Raw genomic sequence first — 22350 nt, 5'->3', positions numbered from 1 at the left:
TTATGTATATATGATTTATAAATATTAATATAAATATTTTATATTCTAACATTTATTTTATACACTGAACCCATTGAAAATGGGAAATCAGAGTATAACGGTTTTGTTAAAAGTATGTAACAGGCAGAAGGAGGCGTGTCGGACCCTATAAAGTATACATATTTTTGATCAGGGCGACGAGCCGAGTCAACTTAGCCCTGTCCGTCTCTCTGACCGTCCGTTCGTCCGGTCGTATGTATGAACGCGTCAATCTCAGACGATATAAGGTCTAGAGACTTGCAATTTTATTCCTAGGTCCGTTTACCACGCGCATATCGAGTTTTTCTCCTCAAACTGATAACTACTCCCGATATTTTGTTATCGATCAAGCCCTTATCGAAATCTAGTTTTTTAATTATATCCCCTATACCTTTAGAGGTAGAGTCTGCAAATTTTAAATGTAGGCTCATATGTATTTTATAGAATTTTAATTTTTGTTGAAATTGTAAATTTAATGTCAATATCTAAAGTATGTAAAAAACAGTAAGTGTGAAGTATACAGGCAAAATTTCTCTAGCTATTCGGGTTTACGATATAGCTGAACGTACGGGCGGACTGGCGAACAGATAGCCATCAACAACAACACCCTAGTTAAGAACATATATATTCTTTATATACATGTACAAATATACGAAACGTATTTATTCTAGCAATAAATTATTTGAAACACATTTAAATAACACACATTAAAAGTAATCACCAGCTGCCGCATACGTCCTTGGACAGTGCTTTTCCGCATACTTTACATACGCAGTATTGGAAGCGACTTTGATGCGCTCTCCGCTGGACACCTTGTTCCACATGTGTATCATATACGAATCCTTAGTTCTTGCCATGGTTTCCTCCAGGTACCTGGGCTCAGTGAAATGCCTCCACTCTTGCCAATGAATTGAATAGAATGCAGTCGAATTGAATATTCGAAATCCCTTGCAACTCTTACGACCGCCTTCCATGGCTTCCATGAGGCTGGTGCCACAAAATTTCAACAGAACGGCTGTTACAAGAGCTGGTCCATTTTGTACATAATTTTTTCCATTGAAATATTTTTGATAGTGCTGTAAAAATAAGTCAGCAACTTCATGACCTATTCCTTCGGCTGTTAAACCAATGACAGCATTGCATAGGGTATCGGTAGATTCAGCTCCCACATAGTTCAGGGGCAATTTCTCCAAGCTTGTCAGGACAATAATATCCATGTCTAAATAGATGCCTCCAAACCGATAGAGACTTATCAGGCGGATCAGGTCAGATGTGTGATGCATCGGATAGCTGTGCATTAGAGTAGGTGAGTTACGCTACACTCTAAAAGGAAACATGAATATAAAACTTACCTAGAGGTAAGCAAATCGCCCCTTTTGACCCAATCTTCAATAGACGTGTTCATAGCATAGTTCCTTAGATTTAGGTGACGTAAGTTCACGTTCTCATAGCTTTCGATGGCATCGACGAAAAGTTTTTGACGACCGGCGAGGGGACGGAAGGTCGGACACGAGAATACAGTAAAAATTTGGAAGTTCGGATTATTCAGAGCTGCCGATTCTATGGAACAGGCTTGTCGAGCCGTCAGAGTCATAATGTTGGATATCGAATCTGGAGAAGTGCAGCTGGTCTCATGAAAGAAAATGCTGCGTCCTGGCGGAGGCTGCAAGCTCGAATATAGTATGTCCTCAATAAGATTCTCAGTTGAAAACAATTTTGCTTTTAATTTACGTAAGCCGAAAGTTCCATTCGAAATAATAGAAGGGTCCGTGATAGAGGATAGTACGACTAGGAATATTAGAGTAGCAGCCAGAACTGGTATTACGAGACGTCGTCCTATGACGTAAAGACACTTAAACTGTTTCTTCAACATGGTGAACCGATGCGGCTGGGGCTAAACTATAACCACTAACCATACAACACAAAAGTCGACCATCCAAATTGAGCGACCCGAGCAATTACGAAATGTTCTTATTGCTATTGTTATTGAATTAAGAAAACAGGTAAGAGGTAAGATTGTGACTCATTGAATTGAGCAATTTTAGAGCAAGTTAGCCAGTCGAATTTATTACACAAACATGTTCACCGAACACAAAACAGTTTGCCTACTAACTATTCAATTTTGGATTGTGAACAGGCAAGCGGAAGACAACAAAATCGTGTCGCGACTAGAGCTAGAATAAACATGTGACTGTGTGCGTGTGGGAGTGAGTGAAATTGAATTTGAGCGCAAATCAAATCCGTCCGTATTTATTAAGGCGTCGATCTCAGAAGATAAAGAGCTAGAGACTTGAAAATTTTTCCTAGGCCCGTGTATATCACGCGCATATCGAGTTTTTCTCCCAAAGTCGATAACTACTGCCGATTTTTTGTTAACGATTAAAACCCTTATCGAAAACTAGGTTTTTAATTATATCTCCTATACCTTTAGAGGTAGAGTCTGCAAATTTTAAATGTAAATTTATCTGTATTTCATAAAATTTCGATTTTCGATTTAATTTCGATTTAATTTAAAAGGCGTATTTCAAATACTAGAGACTGATGCTTTGGCATTTCAATGTAATGATCACCATCTACATGTTTCATGAAGACAGTCCATCCACAAGAAAAGTTATTAAACAATTCATTTCCCACAGTAAGCCCACACCGCAGTCCATGCGTGCTTATGCGTGCATGCCTATATGTGTCTGTGTGTGTTTCTTGTGTAACCAGAAGGGTTCAGGGGATTTCGTTGTCGAACAGTCTCGACTAGAGCTTACTTACTTATTTTATTTACTATTTCGCAGGTATAGTTTAGTAAATATATATATAGTTCTAATAGTTTTATTTCAGGATGAGTGAAGTTACGAAATACTATTTATGAATGAGTATTGATATACAATATTTTGATATTTGCCGACATTGGAAATTTAATGACTTTATAAAAATTAGTTTTGTAATAAAAAAAATTATATTTGAATGAGCTAAAGTTTGCTGGAATGAATAAAAAATTTGATTTATTTATAGCATCATTACTCGTATATTGTATAAAAATTGAATGAAATTGAGCTCTTTTTGTACAAAGCAGATGAACAACTTTCGAGCGCAGAATCAATCGTGTTTATGTTTACTGGTTGCAAATGCATCAGCTGCATTCGCATTCATATTCTGGGGATCATATGGCAAACCCGTGCAGGTTGGACAAGTGCCCTGTTCCGTATGGACAATCGCCGCGCCAGTATGACCGTAAATTCGATACAAGCACAGCAAACGATGACTAACACACAGCAAGGGGATTAGCAGTATACCAAATATAACTAAGCCCAACCAATAGCCGTTCTATAATCAGATCAAGTTAGTGCTGGATGGACCATATGAATATACACATATGTACATATATTCATGTTTCTACTCACAATTGAATTAACCAAATAATCGCAGATTTTATTCACATTATGGATGTGAATTTGTGCCAAATGGTCACAAGGACCAATCTCATACAAACTGATATTGATGACCATATCGAAGTAGGTGTCAATTTGTCCATGAATAAAGTCGGTATAATTATCAACGATGGTGTTCAGGTAACCGCTGCCAACGCCTTCTATATAATTCTGCGCCTTCATCAGTCTGTCCAATAGAATTTTAATGGATTTGTTAAAATTGTTGTCCCCAAACGTTATAAGATTATCAATTCGGTAAACATGTTCTTCAATCTGATCTATTGTCTGCAATATTGATTTCCCCATGAGCCTATACTTCGACAAGTCTGTCGCCATTCTAAGTAAATTCACATATGCCACTTGCATTCGCTCATCTAGATAGCTACCATAGCTTTCAGCGAAAAAATTGCTTGCCCAATACCGCAAATCGCTAATAAATTGGGGTATATCCAACTTGTCTATCTCTCGGCACAACACATCCATATAGGTTCGACTATGATAATTTGATAAGTATTTCGCCCGTAGCTTAAAGATGTGATGAAACTCTTTCGGCAACATGAACACCAACGCATTGAAATAAATGTCTAACTTGCCAAACTGTAGATAGGTGCTCTCCTCCAAATGGATATTGATTTCTCTCAGTCTCCTAATGTCGTACAAATTATTGTCGCGCAGCATCTCGAAGATCAACTGATCGGCGCGGCACTTTTTGATTCCAGTGGCAAATTCAGACGGTCGATGAAATTCTGTATTGTTTACTGCATTCGATTTCTGTAGCACAGTTTCCAGCAGCGAATGGAGTGTGTTTCGCCCCTCGTCATCGTACAAAATACACGCCGGATATAAGACCAATCCAAGCGTGAAGTAGAACAGACTTATTATCAGTATGAATGACAAGACGGCAAACATTAAAATAATCGCGCTGTAGAGATTTTATATATGTAATTGATATTATATATGTAATTGGATAATTATGTGAGGAATACAGTTTCAACTTACAGTAACATACAGCTCGATGCAGAGTTATCTTTTCGTATGCAAAGCCCAGCTATAAGAGTATAGCTCAATATAATCACAATCTAAAATGTGAAATGAGGCTCTAAGACTATGAATCATTAAGTAAAAGTAAAAATAAATCGGGCTGCTGCCTGGTACTGGTAGCTGGTTTTATATATTTCATAAATTCAAATTAATATCGCATAAAAATATTCAAAATAATTTGTGGGCTTATTTATTTTAACAGCATATGCTGTCATATTTATTTATAAATATATCGCAATATATATTTAAAATTTAAAGTCTCCAGCATTAGTAGTTAATGACATTGATATGAAATAGAGGAATACTGCTATGGCCTATCCATAAGTTTGCCTTACTATAGCCTCCGAGTTTTCTATATGCTTAGGTTTATTTTGAGCTTTCAATAAACTTTGATCTCTATAAATTTAGCTTTCTATTGACTCAAAGCTGTCTACATATTAAGCTTACTACAGACAAAGCTTTCTATGCACTAAGCTTTCTATACAGTGGGTTTCATCGGATTTCATTATCAATAATATTCATAATTTGTAAACTCATAAAAATAACAAATAAAAAAATAATTAAAAAAAAAAAAAAAAAAAAAAAAAAAAAAAATAAAAAAACTTTATGCAGCTTGTCGATGTATATCTTCAATTTATGCGTAGATATTTTACTCACCGTTAGCATGATGAAAAACAAACCGAAACTGGCATACCAACGACTACGGCCATAGTTATCGTAGAGCTCTTCAAAACTTTTGGTGGAATGCATGTTTCGTATAAATATGTTACTCATAGCCCTATAAGTTATGTTGCATATCTTGTGGCTTTCGGACTCTAGGGAATCGGCCAACATGCTGATGCGACGTATCATGGGCGGTATCATCGGGTCGAGAGCGAGTTTGAATTTCTGTTGTTCATCGTACAGGCGATCTAACCAGGATTTCGGTACTCTATAATAGTCTTCATATATAATGTTCTTGACATCCTCAATATAGGCGCTGGTATTTGGCAGCTGAAAATAGATATTGTTATTGCTGTTGTTGTTGCTTTGAGTAGATATTGAAATCTTGCCTTATCGAAATGAAGGCATTGTGAAGTATCCATGTATAAAAGGTTATTGCTTCGAATTATGTTATTACACTCAAAGAAATCGCACCACACGGTAAGAACATACACGAAATCACGCTTAGCCCCACGCAAAGCTACACAATTAGAGAGGTAAATAGATATTAAGATAGCTATATCAGAGATATTTGAATTACCATCACGGTATTGGCTGCCAATGAAAACTAAATAGGCCTGCATTTCCTTCACCTGCTCCAGAAGCGCCAATGCCTCGGGCATATTGTCAAAGATATCCTCCAATACCTCTAATAGATGTAGGCCCGCCTCTGTTCTCAGATCCTTATAGGCCATCTCAGCAACGGCTGCAATTACATGTGATTCCAACATTATTTCAACAATCAAATGAATCAGAAATTTAACCAAATTCTAACCAAAGAGCTGGCTACTCATCGTTGTCGCCAATTCCTCAAAGTTATCGACGAGCAAGTGACGGACATGTAGGCAGACGTCCTGCAGCATGGCACAAGTGTCCCTGTTGCTGCGCATCATTGTCTCGCTGCTGTCTCGCATCGTATTATTAATCAGTTTATCGTTCAGGAATGCCACGACCAATCCAAACCTAAGTGGTATTTACTTTGAATATGTATTTCATATATGCATTTGACTCAACTTACATAGCTCCCAGTATAAGTGGTATTAGCAGTAAACTCAGTAAAATACGCTTAGTAGTATTCGAGGCACTTTGACAAGGTGGGCAAATGGCGTGGCAACGGCAACAACAGAAACAAAAATAACATACCCTACGTGAAATGTGATGAAAATTGCATTAATGAAGCTATAATTACGATATATATATGTATTAATATATGATAATAATAATAATAATATTACTATATAATGTCATCAAATAAAAAATAAAAAATAAATCGTAAACTTGGATTTTGTACGTAATACGTCTATGGATATATTTCAACTTATCTTCAACTCTTACCTATGCTACAAAATGTATGAATTAATTATGAATTCTATATCAATCAAATTTTGCTCTACTTTCTAAGCCGATCCCGACTCTAAAAGCCCCTTGGTGGGTTCTAATACAATATTATGCCCACGGTCGAGCCCCACCGCCTTATATGAAATGAAATTTTTCCATTGTTATGGTATTTGTTTCTATAGACATTTTACATCATATCGTTGAATAGAAGATTCTAAGTAAACTAAACAGAATCCCAGCAAAATGTGTTAAAAAATATGCTTATATTTATGCATTTTACATACTTATATAAGCTGTATATAATATTTAAAATTTATATATAAATATTTGTTTTATTTATATATAGTTGATACTGTCTTCACTTTTTCAAACAAGAGTATATTAATAAGAATTGCAATGGGTATAAATTGGGAAAGAATTTCTTCTATTTTTTACTTACGCAATAAACGGTACGATTATTATGACGGTTAGAAGAAACATCACCCAGACGAGCACGACTGCTTTTCGAGCAATCAAAGATTCCCACACATTTGCCCATACTTTGGGACCCAAAGCATATGAGCTTGAGTTGTCAACGGCAATTACATAACCTACATTCAAATATAGTTAATCAAATAATTATACTAAAAATACGTCTATATATATTGGAAAGTATGTACCTTTTGGTGAATCTTCATTTGATGTATAGTACTTGTCAAACAAAGCGTGAGTAAAATCGTGTATAAAACCCATACCCAGTTTCGAATAGATCGGCTCGATGGAATACGTTACATTCGAATTGTACCGAGTATAGTTAATAGACGGTAATGCATCACTTGTGAATTCAATCGAACTTACTGTCTCATCAGCCATGTTTTAGGTTTTACAGAATAAGGAAACATTCGAGTCATTGATGCTTAATATTCAATACCCTGGGAATCAACCCACATGAATCAACTGCTATATGTATATAACATAACTTACCATCAAGTATACCAATTTCGATACTTCATATGATGCATTGTGCATCATGTGGCATATGGAAAATCATTCACCGCCTCTTCGTGTGTTATCAAATTGTGGAAATGGTGGGAATTGTGGAAAAACTTTTATATAAGTGTATGTGTACAAACGAAAAGTTTTATGTAATGACAGTTAAATCTGAGAAGTAAAGTTTATTTCGTTGACAGTCTTTCATATATGTACCAAAAATATTTCAATTAGTGTTCAAGGGCTATTAAAGTTATCAATAACTAAAGTCGGTTAATACATGCTAATTTATTATTAAATGTCTTATTCCCAACATGTGAAAATTGTAAAAAATAAATATTGAGAGTAGTGCTCGGAAGAGCTAAACTAGGAGATATCCGGTGGGAATTGATAAACTAAGATTTTTTACATGTAGCCACTTATGAGGAGAATTATAAAGTTTACGAGAGGCCCATAGTTTGACCACTTTGAGTGTTAAATTATTTTTACAGATATAAAAATGTACTTTTGAGTCTACTTATATTGGTTTCTCATTTCTCCATAAGTATTATTACCGTAAAGAGTAACAACTAAATTATAAAAAAAATTTTTTTTAATTTTTTTTAAATTATTAATTATATATATATATTAATTATATATATTTATATTTAACAGTTGTTTTCCTTAAAAAACATTTAAATAGAATACATATGATTTCCAGATTCCTTTAGATTATATATTGTTATATTCTTATTAGATTGATTTCTGCGTGAATTGGTCAGTTTTTGTCCGCATTGTGCCGACTATATCACTCATATCTTCGCCTTCTCTTAATTTATTATGCATCCTTTCCTTTAAATGAATCCTCACAGCCACATAAATGAATCTGATTGCCGGTGCTGATGACATAGGGTGCCGGTACAAATGGCGTGTCCGTGCAGGCTGGACATACGAAGTCGGCGGTATTTAAGTATATAATTGCACTCCCTATATATCCATATACTCTGTACAAGCACAAGAGCTTGTGGGCAACGAACAAGATGGGAAAGAATACTAGAGCGCAAGTAAATAGGCCAAACCAATATCCGTTCTACAATCAAAAAAATAGACATACATAAATCGATGGAGAAATTAACAATGGAAAATACTCTAGTCGGATCCGAATAGGAAATACCCCGACTGTGAACCTAATTATCGACTTTAATCAAAAATAATGAAATGTGTTTGAAACATCTTATTTTAGGAATATATGTGAAGAGGGGAGTTATCGAAAGAAATCGAATATTTTAATATTTAATATTTAAGCATCAAATCTAATTATTGATTTTTAGCGATAATAAGGATAATAAGTTAAGTTATCAGAAATCAGACTGACAGACGGATGGGCAGATGAAAAGGGATTGACTCAGCTTGTTGTCCTTTTGAAGAATGTACGCAAAGAAGAATAATTAAATTTTTTGCTCCAGAGAAACTTACAATGGGATCGACCAGATAATGGCAGAGATTGTTATAGGAACGCTTGTAGATCTGGGCCAAGGGCACACAACGGCCAATGATATATTTACAATCTTCGCTGACATATTGCACATATTTATCGAACGCTTTATTAAGATATTCGTGAAATTCTTGTATCAATGCATTTATGTACTCAATGCCCCGTGTATGCAGAAAATCTTCGGCATCTCTTATGTCTTCAAGTAAAAGTAAGATCGAGTTATTAAAGTCGTCGTACCTCGTTATAAGCTCGTCAATCGTAGTCGTATCCTTCCAGATGCGATTTATCAAATCATGGATTGGCCGTTGTAGGGATGCGATTTGATTTATGTCGTAGCTCAATAGGCACATATTGTTAATGGTGGCATTTATTCGATACTGATAGGTGAGCGAATGCTTAGCACCATATAGAAATTTGTTTGCAAACTGCTGTAAATAAACCGTACACTTGATCAGATCAACCTGTGATAATTTGTGGCACAACACTTTTCGGATCGATAGACCATTATAATCCGATAGATTCCCGTAGCGCATGTGATTGAGCGTAATTTTCTGCTCTTCTGTTAAGATTACAAGCTTGGTTAAGTCATCTCTAAATTCATCTATATATTCTGGTGTTATAGTGTCCGACATTTCCTTCCTTAGATTATTTACATCATATAAACCCGCAACACGAAGAAGATCAAAGATGCTTTCATGTGCACGACATATAGTTTGCTTCTTGTTGAATGTATGATTCACATGAGTATTGAAAACGTTATATATCTCCGAAGCGGTTCGGGGTGTACATACAGCATGGTACATGATTAAGCCCATTATTGAGTAGAACAAACAGACTAGTAGAAGAAGTGACGAAATCAATGATATCAATATCATGGCCCTGAATATGAAAGAATATGGTGATCAAGAGAGAAAGAGCGAAAAGGATGCAATGAAATAGAACGAAAGAGACAGCGAATACTTAATTATGTACTACTCACAGTAACAAGCATTTGGATCCCGAATTATCTCTACGTACACACCATCCGCAAATAAGTGCAGCAATCAAGATAATCGTAATCTAAAAGTAAGAAAATAATAATATATAATTATATATATATGTGTAATTCGGTAGATACCTTTTTAATATTAATTTTATACTAAACCAATTTCTAATTTTAAATTTTAAAGCAAGAATACTGAGGTCAATAATGCTTGAATAGGAAATTCCGTGGTATGTATATTAGAAAAATATTTGAATTCACAAATATATTTGTATTTTCGAGATTGATTGATAAATTACTTTTTATAAACGGACATACAAACAATATTTCAAACTACCAGCTCCTAAAAGCGCTAAGGTCGATGCATTTATATTTTACATAGGGCTAGCTAAACACATATATCGTTTCTTACCGTTAATATTGATACAGATAATGCTATGCTAATGAGTTTACGATCACTTCCATAGCTTTGTTCGAGCTCGTGAAAGCCTTTTGACATATGTGAATGTTGGGTATATATATCATTGATTAGCGAACTTATTAATCCTTGCAAGTGAGTGACATTTTGCCTGTAAATCTCACTCAATTTTGCAAGCTTCATAGAAATCTTTGGGAGCTGATCATGCAAATTTTCCCTTATCATTTCGCCAACTACTTGATAATTGTATATTCCTTGCCTTGGTATATGTAACAAATTAGCTCTTATGATATCCTGCAAGCTCTCTATATATTCGCTTATGTTGGGCAACTGTAACGATACCATAAATTTAATAAATAACGACAATTTAAAGTTATTTGACTTGAAGCATACTAAGTCCAGGTGCAGGCACTCTGAGGTGTCCCACTGCAAAATTCCAGAGCTCCGCAGAATATCGTTGCATTGCTGATAGTCACACCAGACCGTTAGCAAATAGGTCATTTTACGTTTAACAAAACGGAGTCCTAAATTAAAAATATAAAAAGATATCACATAAAAACAAAATATGTAGTTAATACCATCTCTATATTGAGCTATGTAGAATAATAATGTCTCTATATTTTTATCGACACGTTTCATTAAAGCTAACGCCTGGGGCATATTCGAAAGTATTTCCTCTAGCTCGGTTAGAGCATTGAGCCCAGAAGCATCGCTTAGATCCATAAGTATGTGTTTGTCGACATCTGTGAATGAATAAATAGAAAAAGCGATCTAGCGATTAGGTCTGTTCATACTCGCTTACCATTCAGCTGAGCATTTATATGCGTTTCGAACTCCTCAAAGTTGTACACAAAAATATGATGGATATTATCCAATATATCTTTCAAAAATGTGCAAATATCTTTACGATCTTCTTGCATATCAGCCCAATTTCGCCGAACGCCTTGATCAATTAACTTATCATTTAACATTACCACGATTAAACCAAAGCTGTATTTCATAATTTTAATATAGTTCTTAGTAGGTTTACATGTAAAACTTACACCAGAACGACTATAAGAAGCATTAGCCCCACGCTCCAAAAGTGACGCATCCGACGATCCGCATATTCATTACACTCGCACACAGTGGGGCAACGGTAGAAGCAAAAGCAAAAATAGGTGATCCTATATACATTTTTTATTATTAGTAAGATATAGTTAGATTAGTTAGATTTTATTTATATTAAAAAGTATAAATATATATTAATATTTATTTATTGTTATTATTTTTGTTTTTTTTTTTTTTTTTTTTTTTTAAATCAAAACCATATACACCGATTTCCCATACATTACTTACGCAACGAATGGTATGACAATTATGAGAAATAACAAAAAAATTGTCCAGACAAACGCCAATTTGTTGCAGCAAAGCAAACTGGCCCACGAATTTGCGATAGACTTCTCACCGAAGGCCAGGGCATTCGTGCCATTAACTACCGTTATATACTCTATAGCAATATAAATTACATTGATTACTTTAGTTATGTATCTATTAGCTAGGATTTCAAACTACCATTGGGTACTCTTGAAGTTTTGCTGAATAAAATACGTATGATCAAGTGAAATGGCATCATACCAAAGGCATTATATATCGGTTCTGCTTTATATTTAGGGCTCGAGTAATATTCGGTGAGCTCGGCATATGGATAGTGGGGTTGTCCGAGCTTCTCATGCTTCGTGTCAAAGTCGGGATCTTCAATGCTCCATGACGCGTATTTAGCGTACACTAAGGAAGCATCGAGCATAAAAAGGAAGATCATTAGCCTAAGCATTGATATAGTTAGATGATTCCATTGCTTTATTCTCCTGACTTTTTGATAGTTCAGCTGAGTGTCCTTCAGAGAGCAACAGCCCATATCTTCTGAATTCATTCAATTTCTGGAATGCAAGCAAGTTCATATTAGAGAACTGCCTCTATGCAAAAACCTGTGGTAACACTCACCTGACCAGAAAAAGTACATCGAATTCTCTGAACGATATCAGATACAGAATACCAGAATGTCTCTTATATAGTTCTGGTCTAACGCAAACTCATTATCAAAGAATGCACTGAACTCTGATTTGAATCAAGAAACTTGGAAATGCATTGGTGAAATTTTAACGTCTCGTGTGTAAAGCAACATGAATGTATAATATTCTCAACGACAAAAATAAATGTTGGGAGAGCAGTAACCTAACAGTTAAGTCACAAACAGTGCTGTTCATACTATTATAATTTGTGATAAAACTGAATTCAGAAAGTTCAAGTGATACGGTGATTGATCGACGAACAAAGTGAAGGGATATCAAAGAATAGCCAATAAGACAAGATCTTTAAAAAAGAATTGTCAGCCAAGAGAGTAAAAATGTATACGGCAGAAATAGCGAAATAAAAATCTGTAATCTTAGCTCAGCTTAATTTCGGTATAAATCGAGCCCTTGTTGCAATTTTTATTTGGAAATTCAGATAGTTTAATATCTCATTATAATATCGTATGCAATGAAAAGAGTACATTGTTTTTTGCAACATCCATCTTACCGTCATCCGTCCAATCGTAAAACATTTTGTTGCTATTGAAAGTTGCCCCACCATCCGTGGCGAATCGGAAAAATCTCAACACCACAACTACTTGTGGTACAGGACATATAAAATTTGGAATAAATTAAAATAGGAAAAATATACTTTCGCTATTCATGATAAGAGCTATAAAATCGATATAAATCTTGGCATAAAAATAATAACTCAAGTAAAATATTATAGGGCATTGAAATTTATCTCTTGACCAAATGACAAAAAATTAAAAATTGACAACAAAAAAATTAAAATAAAAATTTTTTAAATTGATGGCATCGAGCAGATCAAAATTCACGGTAAAAAGGCGGACTGGACATTTGAAACCAAATAAATCTCCAGAACTGTATTTACATACTTCGAGGTGTAGGGAAACTCTGTCGACGCCAGTCAATCAATAGGGAAAAAATAGAAAAGAAAAAACGGAGCCAACACCATGCCATCCACCATGGACCAAGTGCAGCAGCTGACTGGCAGCCAGCTGGATGTTCTGTGCTACAACTACAATGTGGTCGAACGCCAGCCCGTGGAGCGGCGCCATTTGGAGCGGCGGCTGCACGTGGCCATTATTGCCGAGCGTGCCAAATGGCGGGCGCGTCATCTAATGTACAACTTCAATGATGATCATCGGTCGTACTTTGGCAATCTTTGGTCACAGGATGACAGACTTCGCGATGTCCACAATCGGATGCTGTTCTCAAGGTTCCGAGGTGTGCGCTTGCCTCCGCGGCACAGAGGAGGTGATGAGCAGGAGCTAGAGCACAGGGCTCTGGCTATTGACGACGGAGACGAGCTGGAGTACAACGAGATCGACATGGAGGACGACGAGGACGAGCAAACGGCCAACGAATATGACGATGACGAGCAGCAGCAACGGGAGCAGCAGGAGTATGAACAGTATCAACAGTACGAGTATGAGCGCCAGCAGATGTACAACAGAAGAAGCCACACTATAGAACAGCAGCAGCAGCGGGAGCTGGAGCAGGACCAAGACCAGGAGCTCATCCAGCAGCAGGAACAATACGAGTACGAGCGGCAACGACAGGCCACGAGGAAGCCAAACTTAACGTATGGCTACCAGATACCGTTATTTTTCCAGCAGCAGTTCCAGCACCAGATACACTCGCAGCCCGATGGGCAGCCACAGTTGCATCTACTGCGTCCACAGGATCGCACCTCCAACATTGCCCTGGCAAGGAAACCGAGTGCATCCTCATCGAGCGTGGAATACTACTCCGATTCGAGTACCAGCCAAGTGACGGCCTCGGAATATCTAACTCTAACCAGCAGTAATGTCGAGAATAAACTCGATCCTAAAACGCATGTCGCAGAGACGGACCTGGAACCCGATATGAAGCATCAGCTACATGCGGCCGAACGTTTCATCAATTGTGGAGAGCGGAAGACCAGTTCGTGCACAAATATGGACCGTGAGGGCCAGGTCTCATCGGAGCGAGTGCTATGCACGATCAACTATGTGAACATGGACTATGCGAAGGCGGAGGAACGCAAAAAATATATAGCTGATGCGGTGATGAAGGATTTGAATAGCTATGGCGATAGGCGAGTATGTGGTCCACATACGGCTCGTCATGGACGTCGCAACTTCTGGCGCTTCATACTCGCTATGTTGGCTAAAACTTCTCGGGAGTTCGCTTCCCATAAGCTGCAATACTCAATCATTGGCTGCTCCATTGTCTTCTTCACCTATATAGGCATCAAAATGGTGCAATAAAAACTATTCTGGATACAGTACAACTGGCTCCAAAAAAAAAAAAAAAAAAAAAAAAAAAAAAAAAAAACAAAATATTTCTTTATTGTAGTCTACTTTTTAAATACAATTTTTTTCGCCGGTAGTGAAGCTAGAGCTAGATTTTTTAGCTTTTTTTAAATTTATCTTAGCATAAATTTCTTCCAATTTTAAGTGATTGCATTGTATCTAAGACTCACAGGCAATGAAGAGATATCAATTATAGCTTACCCTATATCAGAACTTCAGCTTCATACAGATTGGAAATGGATTGGATTGTTAAATATTAATTAACACAATACATTCAACATCCCAATTTAAAAAAATATATATATATGTATATATATATATATATATATATATATATATATATATATATATATATATATATATATATATATATATATATATATATATATATATATATATATATATACTTAATTAATTAAATGTATATATATATATATATAGATTAGAACAATACGAATAAAAAAGTAAATATTATAAATTTTGGGAATTCTAGACTACTAAAAATATTTGTTGAAACAGAAAATAAGATAACAAACTTATTATTAAATTCCAAATTTTAAGCATCAGAGAGCTGACATTAAATTTTTCTAGCGAAATTAACGCATTAAATAAACCAAAAAATAAAGAAACAAAAAAAAAAAAACAAGATGATAAATGAAGTTGATAATTGTCAAATTTATTTTTTATTTTTTATTATATTTATTATAGAACTGCTGTCTATATCTGCACACCTTTCTCCATGCGCACATTTAATTAATTAAGTATCTCAGCTCTACGAATTCGTTTATGATTTCTACTCACAGTTCTTATCGATAATTTAGCTCATTAAATATACATTTGTATATATGCATATATGTATGCATATGTATGCATATACCTATAACTATAATTCTCTTTTGAGATTAGTATAATTTATAATAAAAATGACTCGTCAAGGTCAAAGGTAACGAACTTATTAATCTTTATTTTTGTGTGAATAATCAATTATTCAGTTTTTTACTAAGTAAAATCTGTCAGTAATTTATTAATTTTTTTTTTGCGTTTAATATTTAATTGTTGTATTTTGTTTTCTTATTAATTAAAGATTAGATGACATTAATCTAGTTTATTCAAAATACGAAAATTATTATTTTATAATAACTGCTCCTAGTCCTAGTCTAGCACTGTGATTAAAATTATTTCACTTATATATATAATTTTAATCATATATATATATATATATGATATATATATATATATGATGATATATATATATATATATATATATATATATAATTCTGCTTTAATTACCGATAGCATCAATGCCCAATGCTAGTTCCATACAGACATATGTACATAATACATACCTAGAAAAATTCGACTACTTATTAATTCCCGAATATCACCGGCTCAACCAGTCGCAGCTCAGCTCTGAGCCCGATCGGTTGTCGCAACGGTTCGCAAATCAACTTTAGAACTTTTTTTTTTATATATTTCCAATTGATTCTCGCCTTATTGTTTCTTGTTCAATTCAATTTAAGCCACCCAAAATGCGTCTCTCAGGCGCTGTTCCTGTCATCGCTTGTGCGGTTTTGGCCCTTCTAACTATGGCCGATCCGGTAAAAAGTAAGGGGTAAGTCGTGCTTAACAAAAACTACATGCTAATTTAGATTCTTTAATTTCATCTCAATTTAATTTTTTTTTTTTTACACACGAATTTATTGATAATGTAATTTATTAATCAGAGAACTAACTTTTAAAATCCTGTTTAAAGTTTACATTTTAAATTGATTACAAAACTTAAACAATTCATAATAAGTTTAAGGGTTGTATAATTATTAGCACTTTTTAATTATTTCTACTCATAGGCAGATTCTCTTTAAATGCTTATTTTATACCCAAACACAAATGGGATTAAGTTTTAGATGTAGTTAGACGTTAAGCTTCATTAAAACACAGCATACATGAATATAAGAGCTGTTGATGGAAATTTACCAATTCAAAAATAAATTAAATTGATAATGCAAAACGACCTAACGCAAAACTAAAATATTGATGTATGCAGATTAGTCTGTGCTCGGCGGCAGCATTCATAATTTATTTGAATTCAAAAAGCCGATTGGGCAATGCAAATCATATCAAAATTAAATCTAAGCTGGGTGACCTAGTATTATAACATTATGAAATCGTTGTCAATCTACACTGATTAAAATTAATTTCGTTGCTCACCGCAGACAATATACAATCGTTGGACCGGGAACCATACACTCTCATCGAGATTACAATGTGGCTGTCGCCGTGCATAACACCAAGGAGCCAGTTACCTTGAAGATTGGTATTACGGGACCCTCGTACAATGAGACGCAAACGGTCGAGTTGCCAAATGCCGATGAGTTCAAGCAGATTACCTTCACGTTGCCTCCTCTTAAGTCGGGTGACTATAACTTATCCGCAGAGGGTATCTCTGGACTTGAGTTCAAGAACTCCACGCAGCTTATTTTGGCAGAATTTAAGCCATATGTCAAGCTACAAACCGACAAGGGCAAATATAAGCCCGGCGACACCGTCAACTACCGCGTAATCTTCCTAGATGAGAACCTTAAACCGAGTTTGGCCGAGGACGACGTAGTTGTGTGGTTCGAGGATCCGAAACGCAATCGCATCAAGGAACTTAAGCACATCAAGACGCGTGGAGGAGTCTACACCGGAAAGTTCGAGTTGTCGGAGTTTGCCCTCTTGGGCTCATGGACACTTTCGGTGCAGAATGGCGATTCATATTCGGATGAGCGGGTCTATTTTGAAGTTGAGAAGTACGTGCTCCCCAAATACACCGTCACAATGGACTCGACTAAGCATGTATCGGTGAAGGATGGTGACATGCAGGTTGTTGTAAAAGCAAAGTAAGTAACCTTGGCACATGTTTTTCCTAGGCCGAATATAACATTAATCGTTCACTCAGTTACACCTATGGCAAACCAGTAAATGGCAAAGTACTTCTCAATGTACACACAGACGAATCAAGCACGTGGTCCACCGTAAATGGCGAGTCTGTCCGCACAGACACGCCGGGGCACGCTCTCATCCGAACTGCTGACATGGTCAACGGCAAGGCGAAATTTGATATTAATGTTAAGGAATTTGCTAGTTTTTTGCCATACAAAACATCGTCGTCGTATGCACAAATTTTGGCCACTGTTGTGGAGGACTTCACAGGTGTACAACTCAACGAAACGGGCGGCGTACAGCTTTACCCGTATCGCTACGAAATGTCCTGCGTGGATTACACTTCCTGTTATTCATTTGTAGCCGATAAAGAGCACGAGATCATTTTTAAAATCACTCTTGTTGATGGTACCCTACTTAAAGATACAAAGACCCCTGTCAAGGTAAGTTATTAAAGGATTGGAAATGATTGGAACAAAATATTAACATTTCAATCAAACCGCTCATCTTTAGGCAAAGTTCACCGAGGGCATTCGCCACTCCAGATATGGCGATGAATCCAAATTACCGTCGATTGAGAATAAAACGCTTGAGTTTGAGAGCCATCTTAACGAGTCCAGCTTAGCTGTATTTAAAGTCACGTTACCAGATTTACCAGACATGGAAAACTATCGACGTTACTATAGCATTCAGTTACAATACGATGGAGAGGAGCGAGATCTGTATACAACCTATCCCTACAGAGAGTCGAAAAAAATTAAACCCCTATCACGCAACGAAGAGAAAGAATGGTTTAAGGTCGATGTGCAGACACCTAAGGACAAATGGAGGTTCGATTGGTAGATATATTTGAAAACCATTCCCTTTAACCAATCACTTTAATTTTAGCCTCAAAATTGGAGAGGAATATCAAGTCACTTTGAACTCCAGCCGTCCCCTCAACTACTTCGTATACAACATCATCGGACGTGGAAATGTTCTACAAACGGAAAGAGTCGTACTGAGTGAGCCTCAGAAGGTCTATAACATCAGCCTGACCCCAACGTTCCTTATGTCACCTTACGGCCGCATTTATGTCTACTATGTGGATGAGACTGGCGAATTCCGCTATGCCGAGGATTCTTTCCACGCAGATGTGGAGCTGCAAAACCAGATTGAAGTGACTGCTCCGAATGAGGTCAAACCTGGCGCGGATGTTGAGCTAGAGATTAAGACAGCGCCCCAATCATTCGTTGGCTTAATGGCTGTTGATCACAGTGCCTTGCTTCTGGGTAACAATAACGATATCAAAAAGGATTCATTTGGCTGGCGCTTAGGACGGTATGATACGCGCACACTGTGGCAAGGAGGTTACTCCTACTATCCCGGAGATCGTAGTGGAGTTGTAACCATGACAAATGCCAACTTCTTTTATAATTGCACGGCTCCCACAAACCATCAACGTAAGAATAAATTAAGACAGAATATTCAAATTAAGATGTGATTTTAATTCGTATTATCAAAAATAGTATCTAAATTGATGGATTTACTTCACAGAACCCTACCTAGGTGATTTCGAGAGGACTTCACTTGTAACGCACAATCAAGTGTACTTTTCTACATCCCAAATGGTGCCGGGCCTTGGAGAGTCAGTCAGATTAGGGGCGGCAGCGCCGGGGTCGGCCCCTGCACCTAAGGTGCGTAAAAACTTTGTGGAAACCTGGCTGTTCGACGACATTGAAAATACCAAGACAGAGATTTTTAAGTGGGTCCGAAAAATTCCCGATACGATTACAAGCTGGGTACTGACGGCGTTCTCACTGCATCCCGAAAAGGGTTTGGGCGTGACCAACGACCAGCTGAAAATTAAGACTTTCCAGCCATTCTTTGTGTCCGTGCGTTTACCATACTCAGTGAAGCGTGGCGAGGTGATCAATGTGCCCGCTCTGGTGTTCAACTACCTGCCCAAGCAGTTGGACGTGGAGGTGACTCTGAGCAACGAGGATAACGAGTACGATTTTGTGGATGTTTCCAACGAGGTTCTCGGCGAACAGAAGCGCACACAGACGGTGCGCGTGGGCGCCAATTCCGCAGCCAGCGCATCCTTCCTTCTGCGTCCGAAAATCATTGGCAGCATTCTGCTCAAATTTACGGCCATTTCCCCTCTTGCCGGCGATGCGGTGCACAAGACCCTTAAAGTAGTGCCTGAAGGTGTGACGCAATATAAGAACCGGGCATTCTTCGTCAACTTGAAGGATGTGCACGAGTTCCAGGACAGCTTTGAATTGGATCTACCAGAGGAACTTGTGCCAGACTCGCAGCATGTCGAATTCGGTTTTGTTGGCGATCTGCTTGGCCCAGTCATTAAGAACCTAGAACGGTTGCTGCACTTGCCCAGCGGCTGCGGCGAGCAGACAATGTCCAGACTTGTGCCCAACTATTTGGTCTATGATTATCTGAAGTTCATGAAGAAACTAACTCCAGAATTGGAGCATCGCATAAAGCGCAATCTGGAGCAGGGATACCAAAATATGTACCACTACCGTCACAACGATGGCAGCTATAGCTCGTTTGGACCAGGCAAGTGGCGTGAGGAGGATCCAGAGCGCAACGGTTCCACGTGGTTGACGGCCTATGTACTGCGCTCATTTGGCCAGATTAGGGATTTAATAAAACTGGACGAGAAAAAACTGGAGAGTGGATATGAGTTTCTACTCAGCCGCCAGGCTGACAACGGAAGCTTCACGGAAAATGGCGAATATTTCTACGGCTCACAACGTTCAGCCCTCACGATCACCGCCAACGTACTTCTAGCTCTACTTGAGCAACAAAAGCCTAATCAAACGGCCATTGATAAGGCCGTAGCCTATCTGAATGCCAACTCAAATGATAAGGAATATCTATTGCCCAGGGCCATTGCCACCTACGCTTTGCAAAGGGCCAAGTCTCCAGATGCCGCCAAGCATGTGGCTGCACTCAAAGCGCTTGCCAAGCACGAGGAAGATCGCACCTGGTGGACGGAAGATGAACAAAAGTTGCGCTTCGGAAAATGTGCTCGCTGGTGGTGCTGGGTGTGGAGTCATGACATTGAAATCACCTCATATGCAGTGCTCTCGCTGTTGGAATCGGGTCAGGAGACTCCCGATTCGGTGCTTAATTCGATTCGATGGCTGGTGGCACAGCGGAACAGCTTTGGTGGTTTTGCTTCTTCGCAGGATACGGTGGCTGGGCTGCAGGCCCTCATACAGTTCGCCAAGACGTCCGGCTACGAGCCAGCCAGGTGGGATGTGTTCGTTTCCAACCATGGTCAGCGGGAAAAGACTGAGAAGCTCAGCCTGACAGAAGATAACGATTTGCTACTCCAAACCGTGGAGTTCCCTCAAGGCACCAAGTCGCTGTCGTACGAGTCGAAGGGAACTGGCGCTGCTCTGCTACAAATCAGCTACCAGTACAATATTGTCGAGAAGGAGCCGAAACCTAGCTTCAAGATTCAAGCTGTTATTAAACCGGATTCGCCCCCAGCCAAGTTAGAGCTCAGCGTGTGCGTTGAATATGTAGAGGAAGGCAAGGCTAAAGCATCCAACATGGCCATACTGGAAGTCTCACTACCCTCTGGCTATACCGTAGATGAGGACAGTTTCAAGGACATACAGGACATCGAACGCGTCAGGGTAAGTCTTCAATAGTCATCATCTATCCGATGTATCGATTTTATTATTATTGTTTTGTCTTTACGCAGCTAGTAGAAACCAAGAATGAAGACTCTGTGGTGGTCATCTACTTTGAGAGTCTGCCCAAGGGAGAAATCAAGTGCCTACCGATAGAAGCGTTCAAGACTCATGCTGTCGCCAATCAGAAGCCCGCCCCGATTGTCCTCTATGATTATTACGATACGAACAAGAAGGCAACTGAATATTACCAAGTAGAATCGAAGCTTTGCGACATTTGTGAAGGAGATGAATGTTCGACAAAGTGCTAAACAGCAACTTATCGAATAACATGTTTATATGCTTTTAACTACTTTAATCATATGATATTCGATAACACTGTTAATTGATTTGCATAAATACATAAAGGAATGATCATATATATCGCTGTAGCTTATTACTTCTTATTATATCTTAGCTATATTACTTATTTTATATCGGGGCTTATTTACTTTACAACTTTTGTTATATTTTAAACGATAATGGTCTTACACCCCTAAATTGTAACATATACATATATAAGAGCATTCGATGCAATCGAAATTTGGTCGATGAGTTTTGAGTTTCTAGATCTAAAATTTTGTTTTAACCGATTTGCCTCGCCCCTAATGAGCGTTGATATATATTCGCCATAGCTTTTTATCTTGGGTTGTCAACGAGAATCTACATTCTAGCTGTTTAACTAATAAGATATCTGGTATATCGGTAAATACGTTTTCCGATTTGCCACGCCTCTAGTGGGCATATAAAAAAATTTTAAAACTTTATAATTTGAGGGCATATACGAGTGTATGTTCCAGATTTCAAGTCTCTAGCTTTTGTGGTTGACGAGGTCTCAGCGTTATAACGGACGGACTAACTTACATGGCTATATCGATTTGGCTAGTCGCCCTTAAGAAGAATATACATCCATATGTATGTATGTATATACATTCTGCCTGTTATATACATACATTTTAACAAGAAAATTATACCTTGATTTTCCATTTTAAATGAGTTCAGGATA

General features: G+C 37.4%; 4 protein-coding genes across 8 annotated transcripts; 1 reads left to right on the top strand and 3 right to left on the bottom strand.

Moving 5' to 3' along the window:
- Positions 1-654: 654 nt before the first annotated feature.
- Positions 655-2189, bottom strand: LOC6576533 (lactosylceramide 4-alpha-galactosyltransferase). The gene is made up of 2 exons (XM_002002486.4): positions 1371-2189; positions 655-1308 (listed from the first exon to the last, which is right to left on the bottom strand). Exons 1-2 carry the CDS (start codon positions 1889-1891, stop codon positions 726-728), a joined length of 1104 nt encoding a protein of 367 aa, XP_002002522.1. The 5' UTR covers positions 1892-2189; the 3' UTR covers positions 655-725.
- An 824-nt stretch (positions 2190-3013) lies between these two features.
- Positions 3014-7655, bottom strand: LOC6576532 (prominin-like protein). 3 transcript variants are annotated; one of them, XM_002002485.4, is made up of 11 exons: positions 7485-7655; positions 7181-7432; positions 6961-7111; positions 6202-6327; positions 5959-6146; positions 5725-5889; positions 5534-5664; positions 5139-5474; positions 4440-4519; positions 3414-4362; positions 3014-3336 (listed from the first exon to the last, which is right to left on the bottom strand). In XM_002002485.4, the coding sequence occupies exons 2-11, from the start codon at positions 7371-7373 to the stop codon at positions 3109-3111; spliced, it is 2547 nt and encodes an 848-aa protein (XP_002002521.2). In that variant the 5' UTR covers positions 7374-7432; positions 7485-7655; the 3' UTR covers positions 3014-3108. The 3 variants fall into 3 exon arrangements, with proteins under 3 accessions (XP_002002521.2, XP_015020711.1, XP_032585137.1); XM_015165225.3 differs by lacking the exon at positions 3014-3336 and adding an exon at positions 3338-3358; XM_032729246.2 differs by lacking the exons at positions 3014-3336; positions 3414-4362 and having other exon boundaries at positions 4498-4539.
- Positions 7656-8115: 460 nt separating this feature from the next.
- LOC6576531 (prominin-like protein) lies at positions 8116-12604 on the bottom strand. 3 transcript variants are annotated; one of them, XM_015165223.3, is made up of 11 exons: positions 12348-12603; positions 11919-12283; positions 11703-11853; positions 11408-11530; positions 11167-11354; positions 10943-11107; positions 10758-10888; positions 10359-10694; positions 9944-10023; positions 8946-9843; positions 8116-8559 (listed from the first exon to the last, which is right to left on the bottom strand). In XM_015165223.3, exons 2-11 carry the CDS (start codon positions 12274-12276, stop codon positions 8308-8310), a joined length of 2682 nt encoding a protein of 893 aa, XP_015020709.1. In that variant the 5' UTR covers positions 12277-12283; positions 12348-12603; the 3' UTR covers positions 8116-8307. The 3 variants fall into 3 exon arrangements, with proteins under 3 accessions (XP_015020709.1, XP_015020708.1, XP_015020707.1); XM_015165222.3 differs by having other exon boundaries at positions 8432-8559; positions 9202-9843; positions 12348-12604; XM_015165221.3 differs by lacking the exon at positions 8116-8559 and having other exon boundaries at positions 9623-9799; positions 12348-12602.
- A 3557-nt stretch (positions 12605-16161) lies between these two features.
- On the top strand, positions 16162-21726 carry LOC6576529 (pregnancy zone protein). Its single transcript, XM_044008575.1, has 7 exons — positions 16162-16348; positions 16950-17615; positions 17675-18101; positions 18172-18488; positions 18547-19100; positions 19195-21308; positions 21377-21726. Exons 1-7 carry the CDS (start codon positions 16266-16268, stop codon positions 21614-21616), a joined length of 4401 nt encoding a protein of 1466 aa, XP_043864510.1. The 5' UTR covers positions 16162-16265; the 3' UTR covers positions 21617-21726.
- Positions 21727-22350: the final 624 nt, after the last annotated feature.

This window comes from Drosophila mojavensis, unplaced genomic scaffold (assembly GCF_018153725.1).
Source record: "Drosophila mojavensis isolate 15081-1352.22 unplaced genomic scaffold, ASM1815372v1 contig_36, whole genome shotgun sequence".
In the NCBI taxonomy this organism is placed as follows: Eukaryota; Metazoa; Arthropoda; class Insecta; order Diptera; family Drosophilidae; genus Drosophila; species Drosophila mojavensis.
The sequence above is the reverse complement of the archived record's forward strand: the minus strand, read 5'-3'. Positions and strand labels throughout refer to the sequence as shown.